The 26,135-nt window shown below is 53.4% G+C and overlaps 11 protein-coding genes across 11 annotated transcripts, besides 15 other annotated features; 5 read left to right on the top strand and 6 right to left on the bottom strand.

The window, feature by feature from the left end:
* Nucleotides 1-1,294: 1,294 nt before the first annotated feature.
* On the bottom strand, nucleotides 1,295-2,401 carry PVX_086980 (hypothetical protein, conserved; the record flags this gene model as incomplete). The annotated part of the gene is made up of 1 exon (XM_001608290.1): nucleotides 1,295-2,401. One exon carries the CDS (start codon nucleotides 2,399-2,401, stop codon nucleotides 1,295-1,297), a length of 1,107 nt encoding a protein of 368 aa, XP_001608340.1.
* Nucleotides 1,621-1,647: a microsatellite.
* Nucleotides 1,903-1,928: a microsatellite.
* Nucleotides 2,402-4,876: 2,475 nt separating the features above from the next.
* PVX_086985 (hypothetical protein, conserved) lies at nucleotides 4,877-5,767 on the bottom strand (the record flags this gene model as incomplete). The annotated part of the gene is made up of 3 exons (XM_001608291.1): nucleotides 4,877-5,159; nucleotides 5,401-5,531; nucleotides 5,681-5,767. The coding sequence occupies 3 exons, from the start codon at nucleotides 5,765-5,767 to the stop codon at nucleotides 4,877-4,879; spliced, it is 501 nt and encodes a 166-aa protein (XP_001608341.1).
* Nucleotides 4,992-5,038: a microsatellite.
* Nucleotides 5,273-5,339: a microsatellite.
* Nucleotides 5,595-5,629: a microsatellite.
* Nucleotides 5,768-6,030: 263 nt separating the features above from the next.
* Nucleotides 6,031-6,075: a microsatellite.
* A 1,671-nt stretch (nucleotides 6,076-7,746) lies between these two features.
* Nucleotides 7,747-9,143, top strand: PVX_086990 (vacuolar ATP synthase subunit E, putative). Its single transcript, XM_001608292.1, has 2 exons — nucleotides 7,747-8,094; nucleotides 8,294-9,143. The coding sequence occupies exons 1-2, from the start codon at nucleotides 8,086-8,088 to the stop codon at nucleotides 8,990-8,992; spliced, it is 708 nt and encodes a 235-aa protein (XP_001608342.1). The 5' UTR covers nucleotides 7,747-8,085; the 3' UTR covers nucleotides 8,993-9,143.
* Nucleotides 9,144-9,362: 219 nt separating this feature from the next.
* PVX_086995 (uncharacterised trophozoite protein, putative) lies at nucleotides 9,363-10,022 on the bottom strand (the record flags this gene model as incomplete). The annotated part of the gene is made up of 1 exon (XM_001608293.1): nucleotides 9,363-10,022. The coding sequence occupies one exon, from the start codon at nucleotides 10,020-10,022 to the stop codon at nucleotides 9,363-9,365; it is 660 nt and encodes a 219-aa protein (XP_001608343.1).
* Nucleotides 10,023-10,259: 237 nt separating this feature from the next.
* Nucleotides 10,260-10,363: a microsatellite.
* Nucleotides 10,364-10,654: 291 nt separating this feature from the next.
* Nucleotides 10,655-11,512, bottom strand: PVX_087000 (hypothetical protein, conserved; the record flags this gene model as incomplete). The annotated part of the gene is made up of 1 exon (XM_001608294.1): nucleotides 10,655-11,512. The coding sequence occupies one exon, from the start codon at nucleotides 11,510-11,512 to the stop codon at nucleotides 11,000-11,002; it is 513 nt and encodes a 170-aa protein (XP_001608344.1). The 3' UTR covers nucleotides 10,655-10,999.
* A 77-nt stretch (nucleotides 11,513-11,589) lies between these two features.
* Nucleotides 11,590-11,627: a microsatellite.
* An 847-nt stretch (nucleotides 11,628-12,474) lies between these two features.
* PVX_087005 (hypothetical protein, conserved) lies at nucleotides 12,475-12,927 on the top strand (the record flags this gene model as incomplete). Its single annotated transcript, XM_001608295.1, has 1 exon — nucleotides 12,475-12,927. One exon carries the CDS (start codon nucleotides 12,475-12,477, stop codon nucleotides 12,925-12,927), a length of 453 nt encoding a protein of 150 aa, XP_001608345.1.
* Nucleotides 12,928-13,071: 144 nt separating this feature from the next.
* Nucleotides 13,072-16,197, bottom strand: PVX_087010 (DNA excision-repair helicase, putative; the record flags this gene model as incomplete). The annotated part of the gene is made up of 1 exon (XM_001608296.1): nucleotides 13,072-16,197. The coding sequence occupies one exon, from the start codon at nucleotides 16,195-16,197 to the stop codon at nucleotides 13,072-13,074; it is 3,126 nt and encodes a 1,041-aa protein (XP_001608346.1).
* Nucleotides 14,308-14,332: a microsatellite.
* Nucleotides 14,420-14,502: a microsatellite.
* Nucleotides 15,419-15,441: a microsatellite.
* Nucleotides 16,198-17,298: 1,101 nt separating the features above from the next.
* PVX_087015 (histidyl-tRNA synthetase, putative) lies at nucleotides 17,299-19,161 on the top strand (the record flags this gene model as incomplete). Its single annotated transcript, XM_001608297.1, has 1 exon — nucleotides 17,299-19,161. One exon carries the CDS (start codon nucleotides 17,299-17,301, stop codon nucleotides 19,159-19,161), a length of 1,863 nt encoding a protein of 620 aa, XP_001608347.1.
* Nucleotides 19,162-20,117: 956 nt separating this feature from the next.
* On the top strand, nucleotides 20,118-21,513 carry PVX_087020 (hypothetical protein, conserved; the record flags this gene model as incomplete). Its single annotated transcript, XM_001608298.1, has 4 exons — nucleotides 20,118-20,150; nucleotides 20,245-20,326; nucleotides 20,483-20,535; nucleotides 20,689-21,513. 4 exons carry the CDS (start codon nucleotides 20,118-20,120, stop codon nucleotides 21,511-21,513), a joined length of 993 nt encoding a protein of 330 aa, XP_001608348.1.
* Nucleotides 20,696-20,721: a microsatellite.
* Nucleotides 21,003-21,065: a microsatellite.
* Nucleotides 21,492-23,710, bottom strand: PVX_087025 (delta tubulin, putative; the record flags this gene model as incomplete). The annotated part of the gene is made up of 1 exon (XM_001608299.1): nucleotides 21,492-23,710. The coding sequence occupies one exon, from the start codon at nucleotides 23,708-23,710 to the stop codon at nucleotides 21,704-21,706; it is 2,007 nt and encodes a 668-aa protein (XP_001608349.1). The 3' UTR covers nucleotides 21,492-21,703.
* A 721-nt stretch (nucleotides 23,711-24,431) lies between these two features.
* Nucleotides 24,432-25,171, top strand: PVX_087030 (hypothetical protein, conserved; the record flags this gene model as incomplete). The annotated part of the gene is made up of 2 exons (XM_001608300.1): nucleotides 24,432-24,887; nucleotides 24,986-25,171. The coding sequence occupies 2 exons, from the start codon at nucleotides 24,432-24,434 to the stop codon at nucleotides 25,169-25,171; spliced, it is 642 nt and encodes a 213-aa protein (XP_001608350.1).
* Nucleotides 25,172-25,678: 507 nt separating this feature from the next.
* Nucleotides 25,679-25,704: a microsatellite.
* Nucleotides 25,705-25,895: 191 nt separating this feature from the next.
* Nucleotides 25,896-25,921: a microsatellite.
* Nucleotides 25,922-26,135: the final 214 nt, after the last annotated feature.

Here is a 26,135-nt window from a genome sequence, read left to right as displayed (position 1 = left end):
CTCCGTCGAATGCGTACCGCCTGCATTGCTGTCTGCTCTGCCTCTCACTTCGTGGCGTCCTCCACCACACGACGCCCATCCCGTTCGCTCCTCCGTTTACCTTCTCGATGGGGACGCGGCGGTCTATCCGCTTCCTCCTCCAAGTGATCCAATGCGAATGGAAGAGGCGCAGAGAGTTCCCTCCGTATGACTGCTCAGCTTTACACGTCCTTCACAATTAGGATTTTACGTTTTGTTGTGGAAATGATGCAACATTGGCAGGGGGAGAGAGAGACACTCTCGAGGAACGTCAAATGAACAGGTCTCTATTTTTTTTTTTTTTTTTTTTTTTTCATCCGCTCAAGTGATTGCTTTCCCCGTTGGGGCTAACGTAGCACAGCCTAGTGACTCCTGCGCGGGGATCGATTCCTCTTTGCTGCTATATCGCGGCTCTTTTGCATTCCACGTGCGTTTCATGTGCTTTCCACTTCTTCCTTTCTACAATGTGTTGACACGATTTCGTTCTCGCCCCGCTTCACACGCACATGTGCAAATGAGGAAGCGCAACCGTAAAGGTGCAAAAGGGATTCAGGGGGGAGGGAAGAAGAGCAAGAGAGGGCCTTCCAACCAACCCTGTCTTCTCACGCGAACCATTTTGGCGCGCACCCCTCTTTCGTGCGCACACCCCTGTATGGGCCATCACACACGTGTGCAAACGAGCAGACGCTTTGTAGGGGTGTTTTTTTTTTTTTAAGAACCTTAACACATCGCACCCATTCCTACCACCGGCTCTACACCTGTGGGGTGCTCACTCATCATATGGTAGTACTTTCAATTGTTATCGCTTAAATGCAAAAGTAAAAAAAAAAAAAAAAAAAAAAAAAAGTCACCTCATACATTTACACGTGAAAAGTCAGTGGTACTCACACTGCGTGTGCAGGCAAGTGCACCCTTGAGGGGAGGGCTACTCGGAAAAGAACACAAATGGGTGACTGTGTGTGTGTGTGTGGGGGGGGGGTGGAGAAAAGGGAACATAAACATTGCCCATGTGTGTGAAAGGGGCGAGCTGGGGGGAGCTCGCCTCGCCGGCCCTACGACGTGAAATGCACCCAACGGAAAAAAAAGGGAAAGGGGAAAGAAGAGGGTACGGTGGCGAAGCGGTGGCGAAGCGGTTAAAGAGGTGACGTGGCGATTAAAGAGGTAACGGAGCGGTTAAAGTGGTGACTTCACGGTGACTTCGCAGGGAGAACACTAATAAAACAGGTCGCGGCTGCCAATCATGGGGGGGAACCAACAGGGTACTTGTCATACGCCGCTATTCCGATGCCATCCCAGCACTGGACCCCCCATCAGAGGGGGCGTCCAGCGACTTCATGTTGAGCACCGCGCTGGGGTAAAGGTCAAACTCGCCCAGCGTCTCTCTCGTGCGCTGCAGAACATCCTTGGTGTGGCCGCATATCAGCTGGAACCTGAGGGGAACGGTAATCTCTCCCCCCTTGATCCCCCGGGCGTCGGGGCGTATGAACTCAGCGCACTCGGCCCACTCATAGACATCCTCCACGGTATGATTCAAGCTGAAGTTGCTTTGGATTTTCATTCCATTGGGTAGTCTAACGCAAATTCTGGTAGCCTTCTCATTGCTTTTAATTGGCAAAGGGAATCTACGAGCCCTTTCCCTTCTACTAAGTTTGACGTCTTTTTTCTGACTCATCATTTTCTTTTTTTCTTCTTCCTTTTTCTTTTTTTCCTCCTCCTGTCTCCTCTTCTCTTCAGCCCTAAGTTGGTCCTGCCTCAAAGCCTCCTGGTATTCCCTATCCTGTTCCTCTCTAAGCAATCGATCTGTATACGTTTTATCTTTTTCTTTGCTTTGGCTTGCCTTCTTCATATTCATCGTCTCGATGCAGTTAGCTACGGTATTTAAAATATTGCTAACTGAGGGGTTGCCATAAATGATGGAGAGCTCTTCAAATTCTTTTACGTAACACGTCTGGATGACACTCATTTGGGGCAGCACACACACGTTCAACACGTTGCCGAGCTCCCGGACGTCCCCCTTGGTAATGTCCAGTGCGAAGAGAACACACGAATTGTCCAAAAAGGACTTTACTTCCTCATTCTTAAAAATAAATTCGCAGAAATAAGTCCCATTGCTATTCTCCGTGTGGAGGTACACGAGTAGTAACTTCCCCTGCTGTATGGACACCCTGATGGCATCACTTAAACTTCCTTGAAAGAAGTTCGCATGCCTCCTTCCGAATCTCTCCTCGTAGTATTGTGTAAAGTTGGCACTCTGTGGGGAATTTACTATATAGGTGCTCACCATTTTGAGGCATGTCGACATGAGGCTATACGCGTTTTTCATAATGGGGCATAGCAAAGACCCCACTTGGTTCCACACTTGATACAAGTTGGTTCGCTCCATTTGGTCTTCTTCTCGCTGGCACACTCCGCTTCTCTGCGTCGGCTGGTTCGCCGCCGCGCCGGGCGGGTAGCGGCTGGGCCCGCGGTTCCTCAGGCCTTCGTTCCGGGGTGGGGCCTTCACAAGGGGGGGGCGAATAAGCGGTGGAGCGAATAAGCGGTAAAGCAGTGAAGCGGTAAAGCAGTGAAGCAGTGAAGCAGTGAAGCAGTGAAGCAGTGAAGCAGTGAAGCAGTGAAGCAGTGAAGCAGTGAAGCAGTGAAGCAGGGTAAACGGCAAACACGGTTAGTTTGCCCCCTCGCTCAGGCGAGCTTCCCTCTTCTCACCTCGCCCATTCGCTCAAAGTCAACTTTGCTCAAGTACGTCGATATGGCTTCCTGCATTGGGGGGGAAAGGGATTCGCAAATGGGGAGCATCAAATGGGGAAAAAAAGGATTATTCGCCTGCAGAGAAAAAGGGGGCACTGCCGTCACACCGCACGGTCTGACTGCCCACACTTCACAGGGGCTACTGCCCCCACTCCACAGGGGCTACTACCCCTCCGAGACGCACCTCGAGATTCCCCTGACAGGCGTTCAAAATGGACTTGGCCTCCTCCTCGTCCATGAGGTTGGTCACCTCCATAAACACCCTGACCCTGTCGTCCATGGCGCCGAAGTTGACGCCTGGCGACTGAGGGGTGACGACCGGGGGGTCGCAGCGGGGAAACAGCGGTGTTTGATTGTTTGTGATGCTCATCCGCTTCGTGTTAGGTTTGCTACGCTCCGCGTCTGCTTCGCGTCAGGTTTGATTCGATCCACGTGTGCTTCGCGACAGGTTTGCTTCGCTCCGCGTCGCGCCCCGCTTCGATCAGCTGGGGCCCCTGTCCGCCTTGGTCAGCTGCGCGCGCGCCGCTTTGCCTCTCTTCCTGAACCGCTGCACAACGTCAGGGCCAAAGTGCTGCACGGCGAGCAACAGGGCAGTCAGAACAACCGACAGCACCACTGACCAGAAGATGGAGAGGCACAGCGGCGGCAAACTCGCGAGAAAAGTATTATTTAGGTGCCACAAACCGGCCTTATTTGTTATGTACACGATTAGCATTTAATTCTTTTCCGCTGGGAACTCGCACGCAGTTCGCCACGAGCTCTCGGCCGAAAGGCTGGAGATGCAATTTCGCTCGCTGTTATGCGATTGGCTATTGCTTGCGTTTTTTCTCCCTATATTTTTTTTTTTTTTTTTTTTTCCTTATTTGTGCGTACGTTTGGGTACTTTTGCGTACTTTTAATTAATTTTGTTATTTTTGCTTAAATTTGGTTAATTTTGTTTTTTTTGCTATTTTTGCTTTATTTTGCTCATTTTTTGCTTTTTTTTTTTTTTTTTTCAAACGGTCAGTTATCCGCCGCCCATTTGCCCATTTGCCGCTTTCCCACTTATTTCCCGCTCGCTTCTCCACGTCATGCGGAATTCCCCGGTACAGTCGGAGGGGGAGGAACCGTCCAGATATGCGCGCGGACGATTTACGCGTACATCGCGACAGGCGACTGCAATTCAAGAGGGAAATTATCCAATGCGCTCATCGTGTAACTGGCAAATGCGCGCCAAGTGGAGCGGGGGGCACTGCCGCGTAAGTGATTTCCTCATGAGTAATAATCACTTCTTCTATGCACGTCGGAACGAGTGACCCTCCAAACGCAGAGGGGGAATTTCCCCCCCCCTCCTCTTATAGTGTTTTAGGCCACTCCGCGGTGAGCCTCCATGGGGTTCAATTCTACGCAAAGGAAGCGACGCAAAGGAAGCGACGCAAAGGAAGCGACGCAAAGAAGCGACGCGAAGAAGCGACGCGAAGAAGCGACGCGAAGAAGCGATCCTGCATGTCGCGTGGGCATTCCTTTTTTAAATTCGTTTTCTTCGCCGAGGCAGTTACGGGGAGATGTCGTAGGATGGGGCAAAAACGGACGCAGAGGGGGCGCGGCGAGGAAAAAAGGCAAACAAAGGATTAACTAACGAAACGCGCGCATCAACCAAACAAAGGGGGGGAACTAAAACAACGTGGCGGCGCCATGAGGATGCCGCTACTCAAGGCAAAAGTTAAAAAAAAAAAAAAAAAAAAAAAAAATCGTCGTACGTGGGTTACTTCTCTCCCATAAAGCGTATAGCTGACGTGGGAACAAATTATAAAAGGGCAAAACGGAGGAGGGCCCAACTGGTGGGACGTCCGCATGGGGCAATCCTCTCCACAGGAGAGTGCCCACGCCCCGGATCACAACACGGGGTGGAAAACTAAATGGGGGGAGCAAATCAGGTACCAATTAAAGTGGGTACAGTAGGGGGAGGCGGCAGGGAGGCGGCCGCTCGCCTGACCAGTGTGCGGCCGTCCCGGTTACCACATCATCACGTGTATAAGTCATCACGTCTGCTCGTCATCACGTCTGCTCGTCATCACGTCTGCACTTCTCCACTCCACCGCTTAACCGCCTCACCGCTTAACCGCCTCACCGCTTAACCGCCGAGCTCCGTTATGAGGGTGACGTTTATGCCCCACTGGCGAAAGAAGTTGCTGAGGTTCTTCTCCAGCTTCTCCCGGTAGTCCGTCACCAGCTGGCGGTTCAAAATGCAAATGGTAATGCACCTGAGGTTCTTCGAGTTAAAGCAGAAGTTTTTGAGCAGCGGGAGGCACACGGGGGACGTGATGATCAGCTTGAAACACATCAGCCGGGGGAAGCTCTTCTGGATGTAGTTAAAGAACAGGGGGTTCGGGTTGCACGAGCCGATAATGAGTTCGCTGCGGGGAGGGGGGGGACAGGGGCACACAATCGTTTGGGAGATAATAGTACGTGGGAACATACACGTATGCACGATGGGGCGGCCAAAGTGAGAAGCGGGGGAAGTTTCCAGAGGGAGCCACTTACAGCACGTTGGGGAAGGGGCACAGGCTGGTGTTCTCGGGGGGGGGCTGCCCCACTCGGTTCAGCGAAGTGGGCAATCCGGGCGATGCGGCCATTCCGGGCAACTGCTCCCCTAACGGGTCACCCCCCCTCATGTACTTGAGGATGAGCAGAATGCTCTTCTTATTTTTCAGCCGCATGATTTTCTTCCCCCGGAGGAAGTTGGTGTTGCTGATCACGTCGAAGATGACTCGCCTCCAGGACCTGCTCTGCGGAGTGGTGGAAGTGGTAGGGGGGCGAAGAAAGCAGTGTCTACGCGGAGCGAGCAAGTTCGCCGCGCGATTGAGCGAGTTCGCTTCCCACTGAGCGAGTGCGCTTCCCATTGAGCGAGTGCGCTTCCCATTCAGCTGCGCCTTACCAGGTACATGAGCTTAAACACATCGTCCGTCCAGGGGAAGAACTCCAAAAGCCTCAAAGCATAAGCGGTCGAGCAAATGGCTTTCATATTTGAGTGCTCATTTTTCCTCTCACGCTTATCAAACGGAGTGAGAGTGGTGCATTTTAACATATGTCACTCGCGAGACATGATGTGTAGAGGACGCGATTAAGCTACAGATCGTCTGCGCTATGCTATGCCCCTCTTTCTCTTATGGGAAAACCCCCTGTGTTGTAACGTCAGGTGTGGGTGTACAGCAACGCTCCTTCGCGTTTCATTTTTTTTTTTTTTTTACATGCAAATTGGGGGGGTACTTCCAATTTGAAGTCGCAACGATGGTTTAATTGGTGTTTCCCTTTTTCGAAAAAAAAAAAAAAAAAAAAAAAAAGAGGAAAAGAGGAAGAAGAAGAAGAAGAAGAAGAAGAAGGATAGATTTGTTCTGCGCGGTGGGCAAATCGCGCGAGTGACCTCCCCCCCCCCAAAAAAAAAAAAGAACGCGGTGCTGCCGCACGACTGCCACGCGACTTCCACAAAACTGCCACACAACTTCCACACTACTTCCACACAACCGCCACACCGCTTCCACCTCAAGTGTGTAACCCCAATCCCCTTTCGACATGCTCAGCAATGCTAAGCGGAGAGCCGCAAATCGAAAAAAAAAAAAAAAAAAAAAAAAAACTCACCTTTGCGTGGCCAAACCGGGTGTGCACGGTTTTCCCGTCCTGCCAACGGATTATTCGCCCGCACTGTGGAGGAACACCCACTTCGATTGAGTTGCATCCCCTTCGGAATGCCTGCCCCCGCCGCGGCAAAGTCGCCATCCCACGGGATGGTCTGCAGAACGGTCATCGGAGTGATCAGCGGAATGGTCATCGGAATGGTCTGCGGAACTGCCAACGAACGAAACGTCGTGGCCGCGCGGAAGCTGGACGCAGCTCATTCGGGCCGACACTCCCCGTAGCATCCAATCGCTCGCAAATTGACCCATATGAGTAGACGTCAGCTGTGCGTAGGCAGACCCTCCTACGAAGGCACACATTTCAAACGATTGCACACACACGTATGGGGAAGAGAGGCCCATCGAGCAGCCGCTGCCTTCACCAGTGGGAAACTTAAAAGGGGGGAGGGACCTATCCCCGTTTGGTACATTCACCCCGCTCAACTGGAATTTTTTGGCTGCTAACACGGTGTGATTGGGGTGGGGTTCCCAAAAAGGGAAGCGTACACACACCTTAGCTTCTTCTCCCGCATACACAAAAAGGGGGGAGGTCACAATGAGAGGCCACACGGAGGCGGCCTCACAGAGAGACCGCACTAGGGGAACTTTTTCCTTTTTTTTCCATTCAACGCAGGGGAACGCACCACGCGGATGACGCAGGTCCTATCGGGTCAACAAAACTTAAATGGATGCTTCTGTTCCGGCGCTGCTGCTCTCCCAGTGGCTAGCTTATCTCTGTGGAAAAGGCTACTTCCTATACGTTGTGTGCGTTCCTTCTCTCTGGAGTGCTTCCTAACAGCTTGCCGCCCCCGGGGGGGGAGGCGCGAACTGTCGAGGGGAACATAGCACCCCGCGCGCCCTCCACACTGGGGGTACCACTGCTTGGCAAAAGCTCCATGGGCACGTTTCGAAAGGGATAAACTTCTTTCAGCACCAGGCGAATGTACCAACTGGGGGGAGCAAACTCAACCACGGTGGCTAGGACAGCGGAGGAGGGGCGCGCGTGCCGCAAGTTCGCCGCCTCGCTCGATCGTCCACCTAGCTTGCTTCGTCCGCTTCACCCGTTTTGCCTTTTCCCTGTGGGAACTTTCCAAACGGAAAAAAATAAGAAGCAAAGTCGGCAAACAAACCAATGCAAAGGTAAAGTTATTTTTACACGCAGGGGAGGTCCCCGCCGAGGTCCCCCCGTTGGCGCTCCACGTTCGGATCCCCTTGGGGAGGAAAAAAAAAAAAAAAAAAAAAAAAAAAAAAAATACATATATATATATATATATATTACATACATATGTATGTTATTTTTTTTTTTTGCGTAGCTCCCCACGCAGGCAATGGCGCACTGCATACGCGGATGCGTTTCTCACAAAAGTCAACTCCCCCCTCCGTGTGGCCACTTCCCAACTCGCGCGCATCCCGCGTTAGGCTATCATTTTCCCGACAAGGGATAAAGCGGCGTTCATCCCAGTTGCTTCACCTGTACCTTACCGCGACAGGCAGCGCTTCTTCCCCTCGCCGCGTCATCGGCATCCACGTCGCTTGGCCGCTCTGCTGACCGCTCTGATTGCTGCTCAGCTTGCTGCACTGCTCCTTTCTCCTCTCCTCCCCCCTGTGTTTCCTTCCCCCCGTGGACGCTTAACCAAACGGACTGTTAACCAAACGGACTGGCGCGAAGATGGCACTGGTAAGCCCCGCCAAAGGGGAGCAACGATTGCTCGGCGGAGTGCACCGCGGTTAGCGAAGTGGCCGCGCTGTCACGTACCAGTGTGGTGAGTGCGTCTCCAGTGTGGTGAAATGGTCCTCCCCTCATCTGCTCGCTTCCTCATCACTTCCTCTTCGCTCCCTCCTCGCTCCCCCCTCGCTGCCGCTTTTGCCCCCCGCAGGACGACACCGAAGCGCAGAAGCAAATCCAGCAGATGGTGAACTTCATCCTGAACGAGGCGAAGGACAAGGCGCACGAAATCGAAGCGAAGGCACTGGAGGATTTTAACATAGAAAAGCTACGCATCGTGCAGAAAATGAAAGAAAAAATTCGGCTGGAATTCCAGAAGAAGTCCAAGCAGATGGAAATCAAACGATCGATCAGTCGCTCGTCAGCCATCAACAAAGCTCGTTTGAAGAAGATGTGTGCGAAAGATCAAGTGTTTAAAGAAATTTTTAAAATTAGCAGCGAGCGACTTGGGGAATTGTATAAAGATAAAGACAAGTACAGAAATTTGGTAATCGACCTGATCGTCCAGTCGCTCTTTTACATGCAGGAGCCACATGTCATCGTGCGATGTAGAGATGTAGATAAGGCCATCGTGGAAAACTGCCTCAGTGATGCCATCCAAAAATACAACGATAAACTGAAGAAGCAATTTAATGTTACAAAGAATGTTAAAATTGAAATGGACAAGTCAGGCAATTATTTGCCACCTCCTCCTTCCGGTGAGAACGAGGGGAACTCCTGCCTCGGGGGGGTAATCCTCACCACTCCTAATAGGAAAATAAACTGCGACAATACGCTGGACGTCCGCCTGAAGCTGGCCATTGAGTACTGCACGCCGGAAATTAAGCGCATGTTTTTTGAGACGCTCTGATGGTGGTGCCCCGATTGCGGTGCCTCCATTGGGGGCACTGCAAAGGTGTCCCCTTTTTCCCACCATAATGGGGACCTACCCCTTATCGCTGCTTTTTTTTTTCGCCTCCCCCTTATCGCTTCTTTTTTTTTTTCGCTCCCCCTTTTTTTAAACGTTACTTAAGATAGAGCTCCACTTCGGTCAAATGCACGTTCCGCAGTTGTGTAGGAGAGAAAAAAAAAAAAAAGGGAAGGGAAGGGAAGGGAAGACGGATTCCCCCGTCAAGGGGTGGAGGTGGAGTGGCTCCCCACGTGCAGCGATTCTACTTCCACGCTACGGCCATGCTACATGGCAATGCCGCCATTCCACCATGCCGCCACCCCGCCGCTCACTAAAACTGCCCCTTGGAAACCTTCGAGTAGCGCTTCTTCCTGAGCAGGCGCTCGTCCCGCTTCTGGATGTAGTCCATGCGCAGCTGGCGCTCGGACTTGCGGTTGTCTACGCGCCCCGACTCCTCCAAGTTCCGCCTGAACTGCTCCGCCGCCAGCTTCGCCTGCAGAACTCCAAACGCGCACCGGAAGCGCCGAATCCGGTGCACCCCCTCCTCCACCCACTGCACCATCCACACGTTCAGCCGCTGGTAGTATGATACCCCCTTCACCTTCGACACGAACCAGGGGACCTCCCCATAGACTACGTTGTACTTTCGCTTCTTCCAAAACTTCCAGTGGGGCAATAAATTCCAGGGGTAGTCACTTCCCAAGTGTTCTCCTGCCCTTAGTGACTCTACCCATTTGGTTCGGTAGTAATTGCTTGGAAGATACTGCTGCAGTTCGTCCGTCTTGGCTTCAAAGCAGTCCGATGGGGAGAGGAACTCCGGTGGAGTCACGTGTGGGTGGATAACCTCCTTCGTCTTCGGCTTGTATGGATGCTTCGACAGCCGCGCTACTGACAAGCTGCACACCTTTCTACTCCCACGGAGGACTCCCCCCAGGTTGGAGCCATCTGCCCGCGTTAGGAGCTGCCAAGCGAAGTTGCCCAGCTTGATCATATTTTTCCGGGGGGGCATTCATTCCAGGGGGTTAGAGCAAAAGAGGAGATTGCTCCTCCCTCGGCGTCACCTCCAGTGGGCGCCTGTTCGTTTGGCACGCTTTTTGTGGAAGTGATTCCCCCAGAGAAGTTATTCCTAGCTCCTCGCTCCTGCTCGTTCTGATCACTTCTGCGCATCGCAGAGGGGGGCACTTTCATTCAGCGGCTGCTCCCCGTTTGCGCTACTTTGTGTGCAAAAAAGAAAAAAAAAAAAAAAAAAGGGAAAAAAGAGAAAAAAAATATGAACAGGTCAGGCGATTTTGCCACCTTGCCGTGGGCCTCTTTCCCCATTTTGCATTTTTTTTTTTTCGGCACTCCTTCGCCACTTCACAAATGGAGATGCCCGTTGTGCACACCTCGATCGGCACGATGCAATGGCTGAATGAGCTACTTCTGCCCACAAGAAAGGATCTACCCATTTGTGAGGCCAACATGGAGGGAGGAAACACCGTCACCATGGGTGGACACACCCTTCTGGGGATAAAAAAAAAAGAAAATCCATGGGGGATTGCCATGCTGGGTGAAATGCACTCAAATGGTCGCTATCGTAGTCATAGCCGCACCTTTAACTGAAGAATACCTTCACCTCTGCCAAGAGCCACGGGGAAAAGACCCCCACTGAGGTGCACACCAAAACCTTATCAATCCGTTTGTCTTTGCTGGGTGGGGTTGTCTCCCAGATTGTTAATAAAAAAAAAAGGAAAAAAAAAAGGAGCGTTCAAATGGGGGTTCCCAATGCAGGTAATAACCAGCTGCACCAAGTTAATGACCCCCGTGCCGCTCCACCCACATCGAAATGGGGAAAAATACAAAGGGGGGGTCGATCGATTCCCTGGGCAGCCCTCCCCGGAACGGTGCAACAGAAGAGTGGCAGTGCACGATGTGAAGCTGCTTAGTAGTCCCACTGACGGTGCACACTCACCCCTGGGTGATGCCTGCCTAGGTGCCCTTCCGAGGGGTCCTCAGCTTGTCCAAGAACCTGGCATAGTTGGGGTGGCCAACGCTAAACATATCATTTGCGTACCTGAATTTGAGCTTCTGCACAAGGAGGTTAATTCTATTGTCGTGTGCAAGGAGGGCCAGATACGCAACGAAGAAAGTTAAATAAAGGACCGACGTGCCGAATTCATTTTCAAAAATTTTTTGGGTTAAAAAATCGATCGTCTTGCCTGCCATAAAAATGTACTCTGTCTTGGGGTTGTTTTCTTCCTCTTTGTGTTTCACCTCAAACATGATGGGGGAGATGAGCAGCATCGTCCCTCCGACTGCAGCTGCTTTGGGTGTTCCTTTGCTCCCTGCGCTTCGGGTGGCCTGCCTCCCCTGAATGGATTGCCCCTTTACGGATTGCCCCTTCACGGATTGCCCCTTCACGGATTGCCCCTTCATGCCCGCCGCGCCGTGCCTCACCCAGCTGGCGAAGAGCGCCCGCAGGCGCGGCAGTCCGTTTGGCATTCTCCTCCGGTGCAAGGGGGTAAACGAGCACACACGTTCGTGCGGGTGCTGACTGGTATGCGGTGCGGCTTTCTCTCCGAGGAGGAAGTGAAGTGCTGGGTGTGCCTCCTCTCCTTCAGTACGAAGCGATTTTCCCTGCGAAATGCTGGCGGTTCGCGCGGTTTAATGTAGCTGCGAGGATGTCCCCTCGGGAAACGTCCTCTTCTCTTCTACTCAGCGAATGGAACACCTTCGTCCGTTGGTCTGAGAGGAACAGGGGGAAAAATATCTCCAAAAAGGGAGTGGCAACTGTGATGGTTGATGAGTGTACCACGTGTACCGCGCGCTGCTGCTTATTGGTGGGAACTCCTCCGCGTAGTCGTGACCGCTGCTGACGGGGGGGCCGCAAACACTTCGCCCCACAAGAAAAATTGCCCTTCTTCACACGCTGCTAGCCCGCCGTGCACCCAGCTGGGGGGAAGCAGAACGTGGCATGTAGAGGGAAGTGCCCTGGAGGTGAGTATTTTTTTTTATTTTTTTATTTTATTATTTTTTTTTCCCTTTCGTTTTTCTCTGCACATTGAGCTCAGCTGTTGAAGTGTTTGCTCTTCACCTGCAGGTGTGTTTTTTTTTTTTTTTCCCTTTTGGCGTGCCGAAGCGAAACGGCGATCCATTGGGAGGAGTTTTCCCCCTTTTTGCAGCTGAGCTGTGCATTCCCCTCTGCTACCACGTTCATTCTTCGAGAGAGACCCCACAAAGGGAAATTCTACCATCGAAGGTAGGCCTTTTCCCCCCACCACCACCGACGAGCATGAGATAGGGAGAGCCACACACGGAAGGATCGCCAAACGGGGTCAGCCAAAGAAGAGAAAGAACGTAAGAGGATTGGAGGACGGAAGATCCCCCCCCCGAAAAAGGAGACCACCCAGGCAGCAGCTAGGCCGCTTTTCCACCTCTCCACCTCTCCGCTTATCCCCCTCACCATGCAGTACAACCTAATTGGGAGCAAAATAAACAACCACTACGTGGTGGACCCCTACGTGAGCCTGCTGTACCTGAAGAGGGCTTATAAATTCCTGAGGCTGCTGAAGGACAGCGGAGGGGAGGCAATCATTCTGGGCAACAAGCACAGAGAGGTCCATTTGGAACACTACTTTGGCAACGTCCAGCGCAAGGAGACATGCAGCTTAAACATTTTAACAAACGTCACGAAGAGGTATGATCTGCTGATTTGTACCGACCTGCCGTTGTTCTATCCCTACATGAGGAACGTCCTCATCCCGAAAATGCTGGTTGCGGACGGGGCGACCTTCGTCAAGTACAAGACGTTTCTGCACGCCTTCGACTACTTCATTCCGCTGACGGGTGAGAAGTTAGACCGGCACCTCCACTACGTGCTGGCGCGCAGGTACCTCTCGGGGGGGGAGCTACGTTGAGCAGTGAAGAAGCGGTGAAGAAGCGGCGAAGCAGTGAAGCAGCGAAGCAGCGCTCACCCACCACCGCTCCACTACGCTACCGGTACACTACCGCTAACACCACCGCTGCTGCGCCGCTTCTTCACCGCTACGCTACGCTACCGCTCAGAGGAAGTCGTCGAGGTTGAGCGCCGACTTGACGAGGGCCCAGCAGCGGGGCTGGTCGGACGTGAGCTCCTGCGAGAGCTTGGTCTGGCCAGTCTCCTTGTACTCCTGGGACATGTTGAGGAGGAACTTGCGCGAGATGTTGACGGCCGTGCTGACGGTGAGATTCACGTTGCTCAGCTCCATGCACTTGATGATCCAGGGCGGCAGCTTGCTCTTCTTATCATTACGTGCGTACCGAATGTCCGCGAAGATCATTATCCCGTAGTCCTTCTTGTTTCGTATGATTCTCCCGACGCACTGGGAGGCCTGTCTCATCGCGTCGAACGTAAGAAACTCGTTCTCCTGGATATTGTACGTTTCTTTTAGAAAGTCCAGCCTCGATTTGAGGATCCTCGAGAGGGTATACTGGTAGGGGATGCCAAAGAGGATCACGCATTTGCCATAGTGTTTATCGAAGTCGATCCCTTCTGCGATTTTTCCACGGCAAATGGAGAGGAAGACGGCCCCCTTCCCCAAGTCGCACGCCCTCTTAAAGTTATGCAGCGCAATGGTGGTGGATACAATATCCTTCGTTTCAATGAAAATCAATTTACACTCGAGGATGCTGGTGATGATGCCGAGTTCATACCAAGAGGAGATGACCTCCTCCATATAGATGTACGATGGGAAGTACGCAACAATCCCATCGGGAATCGTTTTGCACATCTCGACCAGCAGCATGCCGTAGTTCTTAATCACCGTAAGGTCACTTCGTAGAGAAAACTGGGAAGACAACGGGACCAGATCCGAACTGTTCGTAACTATCAAAGGACACACACAGTTCCTATCGAATGACATAGGGAAGGAGGCAGTCAACACAGTTTTGAAGTTTAGCAATTTGGGGTACAACTCCAAAGGGGTGATCGTCCCACTAGTTAAAATTACAGATCTGTATTTGCCTATAACAGCCTTCATTGCTATGGAGGAGTCAAGACAGGCGAACTGAATCACCGGGTCGTAGATGCCTGTGGCCTCAGGGTAAGGCTCACATATGATGATAAACCCTTGGAAGTAGCTCCCCAGAAGGGTGCAAAAATTGCACACCACATTTAAGGCGGAGTAGTCATCCACGGTAACAATCTGCAGAGCGTTTAGAAGAGCCTTCAGACGATCGAAACAGAATTTGAAGAAGGAGGTGTCCAGTTTGGTCTCCCTTTCACATTTATACAAGAAGGAGAGGGGACCTTCCGAGGTGACTTCGTAAATATTGACATACTTCCGCAGGTACATGACGACTATCCGCATGAGGTTTAGGAAGTGCTCCGACTTGCGGATGTTCCCCGGCAGCACCACGTTTTTCACCGCGTCCTCCATCAGGAGCGGGCTGTAGTGCAGCTCCGTCGGGTCCTCTCGCGGGGTAGCTGCGTTAGCGGCGGCGGCACTACTACTACTGCCATTACCGTGCGAGTCTTTGCTCCCCTCCGGGAAGAGACTGCTATCTGCCACTTGGCCGCTTCCCCCCGGGAGGAGACTGCTACCTGCCACTTGGCCGCTTCCCCCCGGGAGGAGACTGCTAACTGACTGACCCAGAAACTTCGCTAACCCCTCCAGAAGGCCCCCTCCCTTCGCCTGCTTCCCCCCCCAGGGCGCATCGTCGTCCACGCCGGAGGGATTCGCCGCCCTGGGAAAAATCAAATTTAGGTCCTCATCAAAGTAGACCTCTGCCCCTTTGCTTTCTTGGGGCCTCCTCTTCCCGGGGGCGCCCCCCCCTGAGCCAGCCTCTGTCAAGGCTTCTTTCACCGCTTCGTTGGCCGCTTCGTTGGCCGCTTCCCCCACCGCTTCTTTCACCGCTTCGCTCATCGCTTCGCCCAACGCTTCGCCGCCCCGCTTCTCCTCCCGGACGCGCCGCAAAATGCGGGTGCACTCCTCGCGGAGCTTCTCCTCGTTGAGGACCTTGGAGGCCTCGATCTTGCTGAGCAGCTTCTTAATATTTGCCGTGGCCTTGTTGAGGACGTTCCGGTCTATGTTTACACTCAGCGCCTCCAGGCACACGCTATCAATGTTATGCGCCTCATCAAAAACGATGATGTCCCTCTTGTGTAGATTCACCCGGCTGTTAACCTCCCTCCCAATGAATAGCGACTTTGATACCTTCGGGTCAATCACATATTGGTAATTTAAAACGATCACCTTGGCCACCTCTATAACTTTCTTCGCGCAAAAGTAGGGGCAAATCGGCACGGTCTCATTCTGGGCATTTTTGTACCTTTTACACATCACCTTCAAATCTTCAATCGTGTATACCCCCGGCTGGATCAGCTCGAAAAGGAACTCCTTTTTATAATTCTCGTAATATCCACACAACCCTATGTCGTTATACTCTTCTAAGGAGTTCCTCGTGTGGTAGATGTCAAAATAATCTTCCACATCTATGTGCTGTCTGTTCTTTACTATGAATTCAGAGACCCTATCTGAGTGGGTGCTCCCCAATTTGCTTATCCGTTGGCTGATGTACTTCTTCTCCCGGACGAAGGTCGCCGTCAGCTTGCGGCACTCCTCGTCTATCTTCTCGCGCTCGTGCTTGCGCAGCACCCGCTCGTTCACACACATGCACCTCCGCGCGCTGATTCCGATGGCGAGGATGTCCCCCTGCAGGTCACCACTGCGTCTCTGAGCGGCGGTAGCGTCGTTAGCGTGGTTAGCGGTGGTAGCGTCGTTAGCTTGATTAGCATCGTTAGCATCGTTAGCATCGTTAGCGGTGGTTTGCTCCCCCGTCTGATCCTTCATCTCGTCCTCCGCCCGTTCATCCGCCCGCTCCCCCTTCACCTCGCCGCTAACCACGCGACGGCGGAGCGTGTCCACCCGGTACTGAATGACCTTCTTCAGCTCGATGAGCGACTTCTCCATCTCGGCCACCGTGCGCGTGCAGAAAATGAACTTCCCCTCGTCGTTCTTCCCATGCTGGTAGGACGTTATCAGCGAGAAAATCGCCACCGTCTTCCCCGTGCCGGTGGGCATCTCCAGCACGCAGTGCCCCTCGCTGTCCAGCGTCTTCTTCAGGTACCTCATGTACGCGTACTGCTCCGGGTAGATGTAGTCATACGGGAAGAACACCTCCAGGTCGTCCAGCTGGAACACCACCATTCTCGGCGCGGGGGGGGAGAAGAAATGGGAAAGGAAACGGGAAAAAGGAAAAAGGAGCGTTCAGTCGTCCGCTCAACCTCCAGCCACCTCGCAAGTTGGCAGTGTTGGCTTAGGCGCTGTTGGCTTATGCGCGGTTGGCTTGTGCGCGGTTGGCTTCATGGCCTCCTTTAACCTCTTCACCCGCTTCTTTTTTCCTCCCCCGATCGGTCTCTCCACCCAGGGGTTCCCAGAAGGGCCGCTTATCCCCGCGCAACGGCGTAAGCACAAGTGGGACGATCAAACGGGAAGAAAAAAAAAAAAAAAAAAAAAAAAACAACCAAACGAACGAACAAGCAATTACCAACTCGCAGCTGTTACTCCCCTTCTTTTGCTACGCCCCCTCTTTTGCTACTCCCCTTCCTTTGCTATCCCCATTAAGAGGAACACCCGACCAGCGTGGGCCAGCCTTCCTGCGGGGGGCGAATCACCGTGCGTGGAATGGGAATGACTCGGTTAACCGCACAGCCACAGCCAAGTTGCAAATGGCCAACTGCATCAACAGGGGCAGACCCACAAGCTGTTCCATTATCGTGAAGCAGAAGGTAGAAGCACGCAGGCAGCGAGGTGGGGCTGGTCAACACGATCGCCACAACGGAGGTTCGTAAAAAAAATAAACGCCTTCGACCGCTTTCACCACACCAACACGCGGGTCGCGATGTCACTCCCATGTGGCGACTCTCTGCGGGGGGCTCAACCATTGGAGGAGATAATGACCCTCTTTAACTCTCCTTCCTCGGAAGGTTCACTTACTCGCCTCACCTGTTAAGGCAGAAGCAAACTTCTCACCATCGTTATCATCACCCCTGCGGGGAGGGCTCCTGCAGTGTCCCTTTTGTTGTTTCCCTGCACCACCATGTGGCGATCGGCGGGTGTGGGGCCTTTGCCATCGCCGTACACGATGCGTTCGGATGGTCTGTAGGGCAGCAGAGTCGTCACGTGGGGTTGAGCCAAGGCGCGCCGCAATTACGCAGCAATAACGCAGCAATAACGCAGCAATTACACAGCAGTCACACTGCTACCCTGCTGCTACCCCGCCGCTACCCCGCTGCTACCCCTCCGAACATGCTCGCGGGGCTCGCGGGGCTGACGAGGCTCGCCCTGGCCGCCGCGACGCTCCTGCAAGTCCGCTCGATGCGCACGGGGGGACAGGGGAGAAGAAGCTCCCCCCCCTGGCCCTTCCTGACCACCCCCTGGGCGACGAAGTCCACACCCCACCATAAAAGATCCACGGGAAACAAGAACATCAGCCTCAAAAGCGTAAGAGGCATCCGCACCTTCAACCCTAGAGACTACGCAAGGAGGGAATACATATTTAAAACGTGGGAGGAAGTAGCCAAGGCCTTTTCCTTCAGCTTTTACGATCTGCCTGTGCTGGAGGATTACCACATTTTCCAGAGGAGCAAAATAAATGAGGCGTACGACTTCGTGAAGAATAAGCGGCACTTGATTTTGCGGCCGGAGATCACCCCCCAGTTGGTGAGCCACTTGTTCGTGCGCGAGGAGAGGGCGCGGCAGGCGGTCCGCCAAGACGGGGGTGATGCAGGTGATGCAGGTGATGCAGGTGAAGAAGGTGAAGCCGGTCAAGCGGGTCAAGCGGCTGGACAGAGTAGCGGCCAAGAAGGGGGGCAGCCGCCTCCACCCCAGAGTGGAGTAGCAACGGACCGCTCGCACAGCTCGCACTGCTCACACCGCGCCCGGGTGAAGCCGTACCGACTGCACAACCTGCGGAGGGTCCACAAAATGAGCACCATCGGGCAGTGCTTCCGCTACGAACGGACGACCAGCTGCAGGAAGAGGGAGCACTACCAGTGGAACATGGATGTCATCGGCACGGACCTCATAGACGCAGACGTAGAAATTCTAACCGCCCTGCTCTCCTTCTTCCGCAGAGTCCACCTACTCCCCAGCGACGTAGTCATTAAAATAAATGACAAGCGAGTGGTCATACAGATTATAAAAAAGATTTTTAAGTCGTCACTACGCGAGTTCCCACAGCCCTACATTCAACACCATGCCGTCCCAAATGTCCTCCAAATCTTAGACAAGCATAAGAAAATTTCGAGCGGCACTTTCAAGTTGTTGCTTCAGAGGAAGGTGCCCTACTTGCACAGACATGAAGTGGTCAGATTCTTTAACGTCATTTGGAAAGTAAAAAACTTACCTGACTTGTTCATATTTTTTAATTCCCCCGAGCAGAATATTCTTTCAGATTTACACACAGTGCTCAGGTACTTTGGGGAGATGAATCTGCAGAGCTTCTTCGAAGTGGACTTAACTGTCGTCAGGGGGATGGACTACTACACGAACATCATTTTTGAGAGCTTCTACCGGCATAAGAAGTACAGGGCGATTTGCGGGGGGGGGAGATACAGCTATGTTCTGAACGAAGGCCAGCGTGTGTGTGCAGTGGGGTTTGGCATGGGGGACGTCGTCATCACGGAGATTTTATTCAACAGCCAAGTGCGTCGCGGGAGGGGCAGCGAGGGAGACCTGCCTGACGAGCTCTCCAGGAACGTCGACGTGGTTAGCTTCTTCCCCCCCCTGGCACAGCGGCAGGGGGAGCGGCAGGTGCATCGCCAGTCGGAGTGTCAAGCGGAGTGTCAATCGTGGCAGAAGCAGGTGGGCCACCCCCCCCGCGGCCTCATACAGAGGGAGCACTTCCACATAGTGGACACGCTGCGCGGAAACGGCGCGCGCGTGTACTCCCTCCTCCAGGGCGGAAGCGGTGGCAACCGTGGCAACCGTGGCAGCCTTTCGAAGGCTCTGAAGAAGGCCAACGCCCTGCGCGCAAACTTCTTCCTCTTCTTCGATGAGCACATTGGGGTGTTCTTCCTCAAGGACTTGAGGACGGGGGGGCAGCGCGCGGTGACGTCGGCGGACGTCCTGTCGGTCTACTCCTCGGGGGTTTCGCCGCCACAACAGTAGTTGCACCTGATGTGCGGAGCGGAGCAGCGGAGCGGAGCAGAGCGTCACCCCAATGGGGGAACGCCATTTCGTCATATGTTAGCTGCTCGGCCACCCATTCATTCGCCCATTTGTTTGTTGCTCGTTTGTTTGCTTGCTTGCTTGCTTGTTTATTTATTTATTTATTTTTTTTTTTTCTTTCTTTTTTCCCGTCGTCCGCACTGCCCCCCCGTGCTAGCTTTTTTTCGTCCTTTTTTCAAATTCCCCCCGGGGGTTATAACTAGGCATACCAAGCGCCCTCAACAATGATTCGTTTTGTTTTTTTTCTCACCGAAAGGTCGTTTCGAGGGGTACACCAACCCTTTGTGGTGATTTACCAGCAAAGGGGAAAAAGCACAACAGCCCCAACTTCGCTGCACAGTGTAGGTAGTTTTTTTTTTTTTTTTTTTTTCTCCCCTGCATGGTCAGGCGTTTTTTTCCTTTTTTTTTCCCACTTTGGCTGACCCGTTCAGGCGAAATCGGCTAAGTGTCATTTTTTGAAAAAGCGAAAATGAGTTGACTCTCCCCATTTGGTGAAAAACCGATGAGCAAAAGGTTCACCACGACCATCAGTAATAGTTTTTTCTTTATTTTTTTGTCCCTCCATTTACCTCTATCATGGGGGACCTATGAATGGCACATTGTGGGAATCCCCTCTCCAACGTCGCCAAACTGGATGAAGTGACAGAGGGGGTGACGGGGAAGACCGCATTTTGATTAATCCACTATGAACGCGCTGAAGGGGCAGCGAGGCGCGCACATATAGCACTCCCCTGTTTGGAACCCTACGGCACAAAAAAAGAGGAGGCCATCTCTGTGTCGATACCCCCTACACCCCTAATCCTGCCGCTAACCAGTGAAGCAAATTTTGCATCACAAGGGAGACACTCTGGAGAGGCATACTTCTCACCCGTTAGGAAGTGCAGATCGGCGGCCCAATGGAGGACAGTGACGATGAAGATAACGTCCAGGTGGGCGCTTCTCCCCCCGCTAAGCAAGCGCATGTGAATGTGCATACTCACCAACACAGGTGCACGCACATGACCGTCACGCCGACCCCTTCAGGTGATCATCTTTGGAAATTCAACGGAGGCCAACTTTGACGACTTCTACAGGGAACAGGACCCAACAAAGGACGAACACGGAGGTAAGTGAGGGGCTGTGCGATTTGCCACCCATGAGGAAGGCACCCTCGCAATGGACATCACATGCGCCCCCTTCTCCTGTCACTTCTTTCCTTCCCAGTTTTGTCTCTACTTCACTCCAATTTCATTCCCCTTTGTGTGTCTCCTTTCCTTCGCAGGGGATGGCAGGGGGGACCCCGCCGGCGGAGCGTTTCCCAACGGCGAAGCCGAGGTAACATAGATGAAGCGAAGCGAAGAGGGGAAGAAAGATATGACTCCCCCACGCAGGGGTGTCCCATGCCGCTAAGCAAACACCACCTGCAGTTACTGCTACCCCCCCGGTAATCACCTATTCGGGTAACTTCTCTTCTTCCACCCCCTCTAGGAAACACCGCGCGACGTGGACCTCGAAACGCAGGTGCAGAGAGCCACTCGGGAAAACAAAGTCTTCCTGAAATATGACTACACCCGGGAGAAGCCGTGGGCGCACCACGCGGACAAGAGCATGTGGTTTAATTACAATTTCGACGAGCACTCCTTTAAGGAGTGGGTCCAGAAGCACATCGATAAGCGGATCGAGAAGCAACAGAACTATCAAGTGGAAAATGCAGACAATGTATATGAGGACAAGTTCAGGGCTGCTGTTAGGAACCCCCGAGGTTTTGAAGACTCCGATCGCAGGGGGTATAGCGACCATCACGAACAGAACTACGATGATGACGTTTTGAGGCGGAACCAAAAGGGAGCAAAGAACAGCATAGGGATGAAAGCGAGTAACTCTAAGAAGGGGGCTTTGAGTAATAACTACGGCCTGCAGAGAGGCAACAACGCTTTGGTGCAACCCCACGAGGAGAGCAGCTTCGCTTTTCAGCCCCTTAGGGAAGAAGACAACTATGTGGATGATCGTGGAAGGAGGATGCCCCCCGAGAAGGCAGCCAGTAGAACGGGGCAGATGACTCAAAATGGGGGGACCCCAGGGGGAGGAGGTCACACCGCTCAGGGGGGAGGTCACACCGCTCAGGGGGTAGGCCACTCCGCTCAGGGGGGAGGTCACACCGCTCAGGGGGTAGGCCACTCCGCTCAGGGGGTAGGCCACTCCGCTCAGGGGGTAGGCCACTCCGCTCAGGGGGTAGGCCACTCCGCTCAGGGGGAAGACCTCACGCAGTTTCAAGATTTGGTAAATTTTTTCAAGCAGAACCCGGAGGTGTAGCGTTAGGAGAGGTAGCAGTTCGTAGAGGTATCAGTTCGTAGAGGTAGCCGTTCGTAGAGGAGGGGTGGAGGACGCACGAGGGGGAAAAGATAAAAGGACGCGGGTGAACGGGCACGCACAGCTAACACATGGCCACACTAAACATGGGAAGTGCCCAGGTACGTCACATCACCGCGCTGCCGCGTTTCGGCTACCCCTCGCAGGAGAGCCCCTCGTAGGCGCCGACGACCTGCTCGATGGCCATGAGCGCGCTGTGCACGTGGTCGTGCGACACGCCGTAGCTGTTGTACTGGTACATATACGCATTGGTGCCGTAGAGCATCTTGGCCCTCTGCAAAATCTTTTTCAGCGTAGGCACCGGGGTTAGGCAGTTAGATACCATCGCCAAGCTGTTATAGGCGAAGTCCCTATTCTCGTCTATATAGACCTCCAGCGGGCTGAGAGACTTGTGGTTATACAGCACGTGACTCTTAAACAAATCGAAGCTGAGGTTTTCTTGCAGCTCTCCACGTAGAATCATTTTAGAGCCAAACACTACGTTGTTGTGTCGGAAGTGGGTGCCAGCTAATGGTCCTTCTGTGGATCCACTCCCCTGGTGCATACGCCCTGGGGGGGGTCCCCGTTTGGATTCTTGGGGAAGGCGAGCCCCCTGCGTGCGCGCTGAGTAGCTCTTCGCACCCCTTCGCAGAAGGACGCAACTCTGCTGAACGTTGACATACGACTTGCTGAGGGATTCGCGGAGGTGCAGGGGGATGTGCACGCGCTTCAGAAAGGCGCAGCTCCTGTGTAGGTCCCTGGAGGAGAGCCGGGTGAAGTACGGCTCGACGGAGGAGTTCTCCGCGGGGAGGAAGCGGTCTCCCCCCCCGTGCGGCGCGTCGCAGTCCAGGATGCGCCCATTTACAACCATCTTGTGCATGCGCTTGAGCAGCATGCTGAAGGTGTTCTGCTCGAATTTCATGTTCTCCTCGAAGACCTGTGGAAGGTACCTTGTGGTGAGGAGCTTGTAACTGGGGTGGCAGCAAAGGTCAGTGAGGATGGCGTTCATCGCATTGGTGTACTTTGACCCACCAGCCCCTGTGACATTGGCAAAGTCAAGGGGCAACCCGAGAGTATACGTAAGGAAGAGACTTATGTGCCGATTTATCTCCTCCGTATTAATATTTTCGTTGCTCATCCTTTTGCACATTAACTCGAACTTTTCATTTTCCAAAAGAATAATGCCATCGGATGAATCGTAAAGAGATGCTAAGCAGAGCACCGTGTTTAAGCTTTGCACGCTGATCTCTCCAAATGTGTAGGGCAAGACACACACGTTCAGCAGGTTGACTGAGGCATATTCGTCCTTTAGGAGGTAAGAGAGGTAGGAGCTGATTCCACTGCCACTCCCTCCAGCGAGACTATGGAAGAGGAGGATGTTGTCTACTCCCTCTTTGCTGTCGTTACTCTCCATTTCTTTTTGTATCAAGTTGAGAAAATCCTCGCAAATGTTTTTTGCATGCACGTTGAATCCGTAGGACCAGTTATTGCCTGACCCGTTCAGGCCGTAAATGAAGTTCCTCTGGTTGTACTTCCACGTGTTTACTGGGTACTCCCGCTTGGCGGTTCGCGCTTTCGCGGCGTTGGCGGCGTAAGCGGCGTTGGCGGCATTTGCGGCGTCAGCGGAGTCAGCGGCTTCTTCCTCTTCCTCCGCTTCTTCCTCTTGACGGCGGCCCCCCCCGCGAAACACCCTCATCAAGTTGTTCGACGGCTCGTAGTACTCCTCCATCCCGCACACGTACTTATGCTGCGCCTCCGAATCCCCGGCGGCGCCATGCGGCTGCTTCTTCTTATTCTTCGTCCTGCTCACATTCGCGCTCTCTAGGGGGGCCCTCCTCTCCTCGGCGGCAGTCTGGTACAGGCACTTTTCAATAACCTTCGGCTCCATGTCAATGAGGATGGACCTCGCGATGTGATTGTTCAAACACATCACCTCGTTGCTTTCGCTGAGCAGCGACTTCCTCCCTTTGCTGTTGTCTGCATACTGTATCACTGGTAGGAGGTTGTTCCCATAGGGGCACTCCTCTGCGAAGTACATATCTGCCAGCTTCGCCCTGAAGCCTTCGTTCTTCGCCGAGCTCACGTGCTTGAAGATCGTGTCCAGGAAGGCATGCCCCAGCTGGTTGCCGCACTGGCCGATCTGCACGGTCAGCACCGCCATCGTGGGGGAAGCGGCGGTGGAGCGGTGAAGCGGTAAAGCGGCGTTACAGCATTACATCGTTATAGCATTACAGCATTACAGCGTACCGGCTGATTCGCGCCATAAGTCGCCTACTTGGCGAATCGCGCGCTTAACGCAGTCCAGGGACGGTCTTCCCCGGGGAGCTCCCACTGTCTTTCCGCCGCCGACATGGCCATTCGTACAGCAATTCGTATAGCCACTCCGATTAAAGCTTTTTTTTTTTTTTTTTTTTTTTCCAGCTAGCCAAAATGGGCTTCGAATTTTTTTTTTTTTTTTCCTCCAGTGCAATTGCACATAGGCTGCGTTTTTTTTTTTTTTTTTTTTTTTTTTATGTTCCCTCCTGAGTAACACTCTACACGCTGCACTGTTTTCTTTTTTCTCCTTTTCTACTTCGACTTATGTGGAAGTAAGACCCTTGCGGTAGCTCTCCCCGGTTGGCCTTCCCACGAAATGTTATTTCCTCCAAGCGGAGTCCTCCCTGCACTGCTTCACTATACCCGCGCGCTCGTAAAAATACACTCCAAGTGAGAAAAAAGAAAGGAAAAAACAGCTCATTGTCAGCGACACTGCGGACACTTGGTATGCACGCGGGGGGGACCCCACCAAATGGGTAACATGGGAGTGACTATCCGTGGCGCACTATCTCCCTGATTGTAAGCGGAGAGAGGACCCCCCACTGATATAGCAGCCGCCCCACCCCATGGAGGAAACCTTTTTTCTCCAAAACTTTGAAAACATCAACGAGGAGAGCATCCCCTCGCCGCTCATCCACCACTCGGCGGACTGCCGGGGGGCTAACTCTGCGCGGGGGAAGCCCCGGGCGGGGGCACAATCGGGGCAACGCCGCGGAGGTGAAGGCTTAGCGGAGGGTCAACCGGACGGCCAATTGGTTAGCAGCTCGACCAGCCGCGTAGCTAGCCACTTAACTGGCCGCTTAACCGGCGAGTCAGCCGCCACCCCCCGAAAAGACAACTACCTCTGCATCAACGCGAACGCCTTCAATGGAAAGTGCTACCGCAAGCAGATCCCCATCCTGGATGACATCCACCTGCGCTTCTCCCTGGGCGAGTCCCTGGCCTACCTCCTCAACGCCTACCTGCGGAGGGGGCTCATCCAGAGGGCCCTATACAACAAGCTGGTGCACTCCTTCCAGGTGGTAAGACCGGTGCGAGGGGTGCTGTCCAGAGCAGCGCGCTCGACTGCAGTGGTCCCGCCGCTCACCCGATCAACCGTTCACCGCTCCCCCCCGTGCAGGCCATCATCGCGACGCTGCGCCAACTGAAGGAGTCCAGAGGCAGCAAGTGGACCATCAAGGGGAGACTCATCAACTTCAAAAAGGAAAACAACGTCCAGCTGTTCTACGTGGAGAACGCCGTCCTCTCCTTCGGAAAAGTCGTCCTGCATGTCCCCCTCCTCAAAATGAAATCGATCGATTTGTAGTTTTGAGCTGCAAAGGAGGGGAGGGGGAAGAGGAACGTTTCCTTTTGGGGACCCCCCACCGGTGCATCGTCGGCATGTATTCCTCTCCAGTTGAGAAGACACACCCGCTTCTTTCACTCCTGTTGGGGTAAACCCGCGTTGACGTTTGGTGAAGCCTCTGTGAAGGGAGCGAATCACACGCTGCCCCCACCCCCCATTATGGGCATCTTCACTCCGAGCACCTTTTCGTTTTCCATAAAGAAGAAAAAAGAGATAGGGAGGGAGAGAGGGGGAGAGATAGATCCCCACGGCAGCTGTTTAGCCGAAGGGACTGACCCTCCACGTGGAAGCAGTTCCCTCATGCTGCCCCGGTTGACCATCTCATTTGCGAAGTGACAAAGAGAGATGCTGCTTCAACGTTTTCGCAAAGTACCCTTACGATTAGGCTGTTTTTCCTCTGCACAGAGGTAATACGAAGAGGAGGGGACGTGGGTGCATGTGTGTTTGCATGGACATCCGTTTGTATGTTTGCATGTGCATCTGTTTATATGTTTGCATGGGGGGAGAGATAAGCAGAGCCAAAGCACCTCTCTCCCTTTCGCAGTCCTTTTTGCAATCCTTTTCCACTGCGAACTGAACCCTCATTGAAATGAAGCCAATTCGGAGCCCTTGCCCAAACGATGCGAATCGACAGGAGGACACACGTGAGAGGCCCTTCTCGTCCGTTTCTCCTCCTCTGGGTGTTCCTCTTCGCCGGCAACCCCAACGCACTTGGCGTATCGACCACTCGGTTACTCATTCATTCGGTTAGTCCGCCGCTCCATCCGCTCCCTTCTGTGTACTTCTGCCCATTTGCCAGGAAGAGGGAGACCCCGGCGGACTCCTCTCCTCTGCAGCGTCATATGACCTCATGGTGCAGCAACCCACACGGAAGGGGGAAGTTCCAACCTCCCCCAAAAAAAGGAGGAAGCTGCTCTGGAGGGAA

This window comes from Plasmodium vivax, chromosome 7 (genome assembly GCF_000002415.2).
Source record: "Plasmodium vivax chromosome 7, whole genome shotgun sequence".
NCBI lineage: Eukaryota > Apicomplexa > Aconoidasida > Haemosporida > Plasmodiidae > Plasmodium > Plasmodium vivax.
Note: the sequence above shows the minus strand (reverse complement) of the source record. Positions and strands in the feature narration are given on the sequence as shown.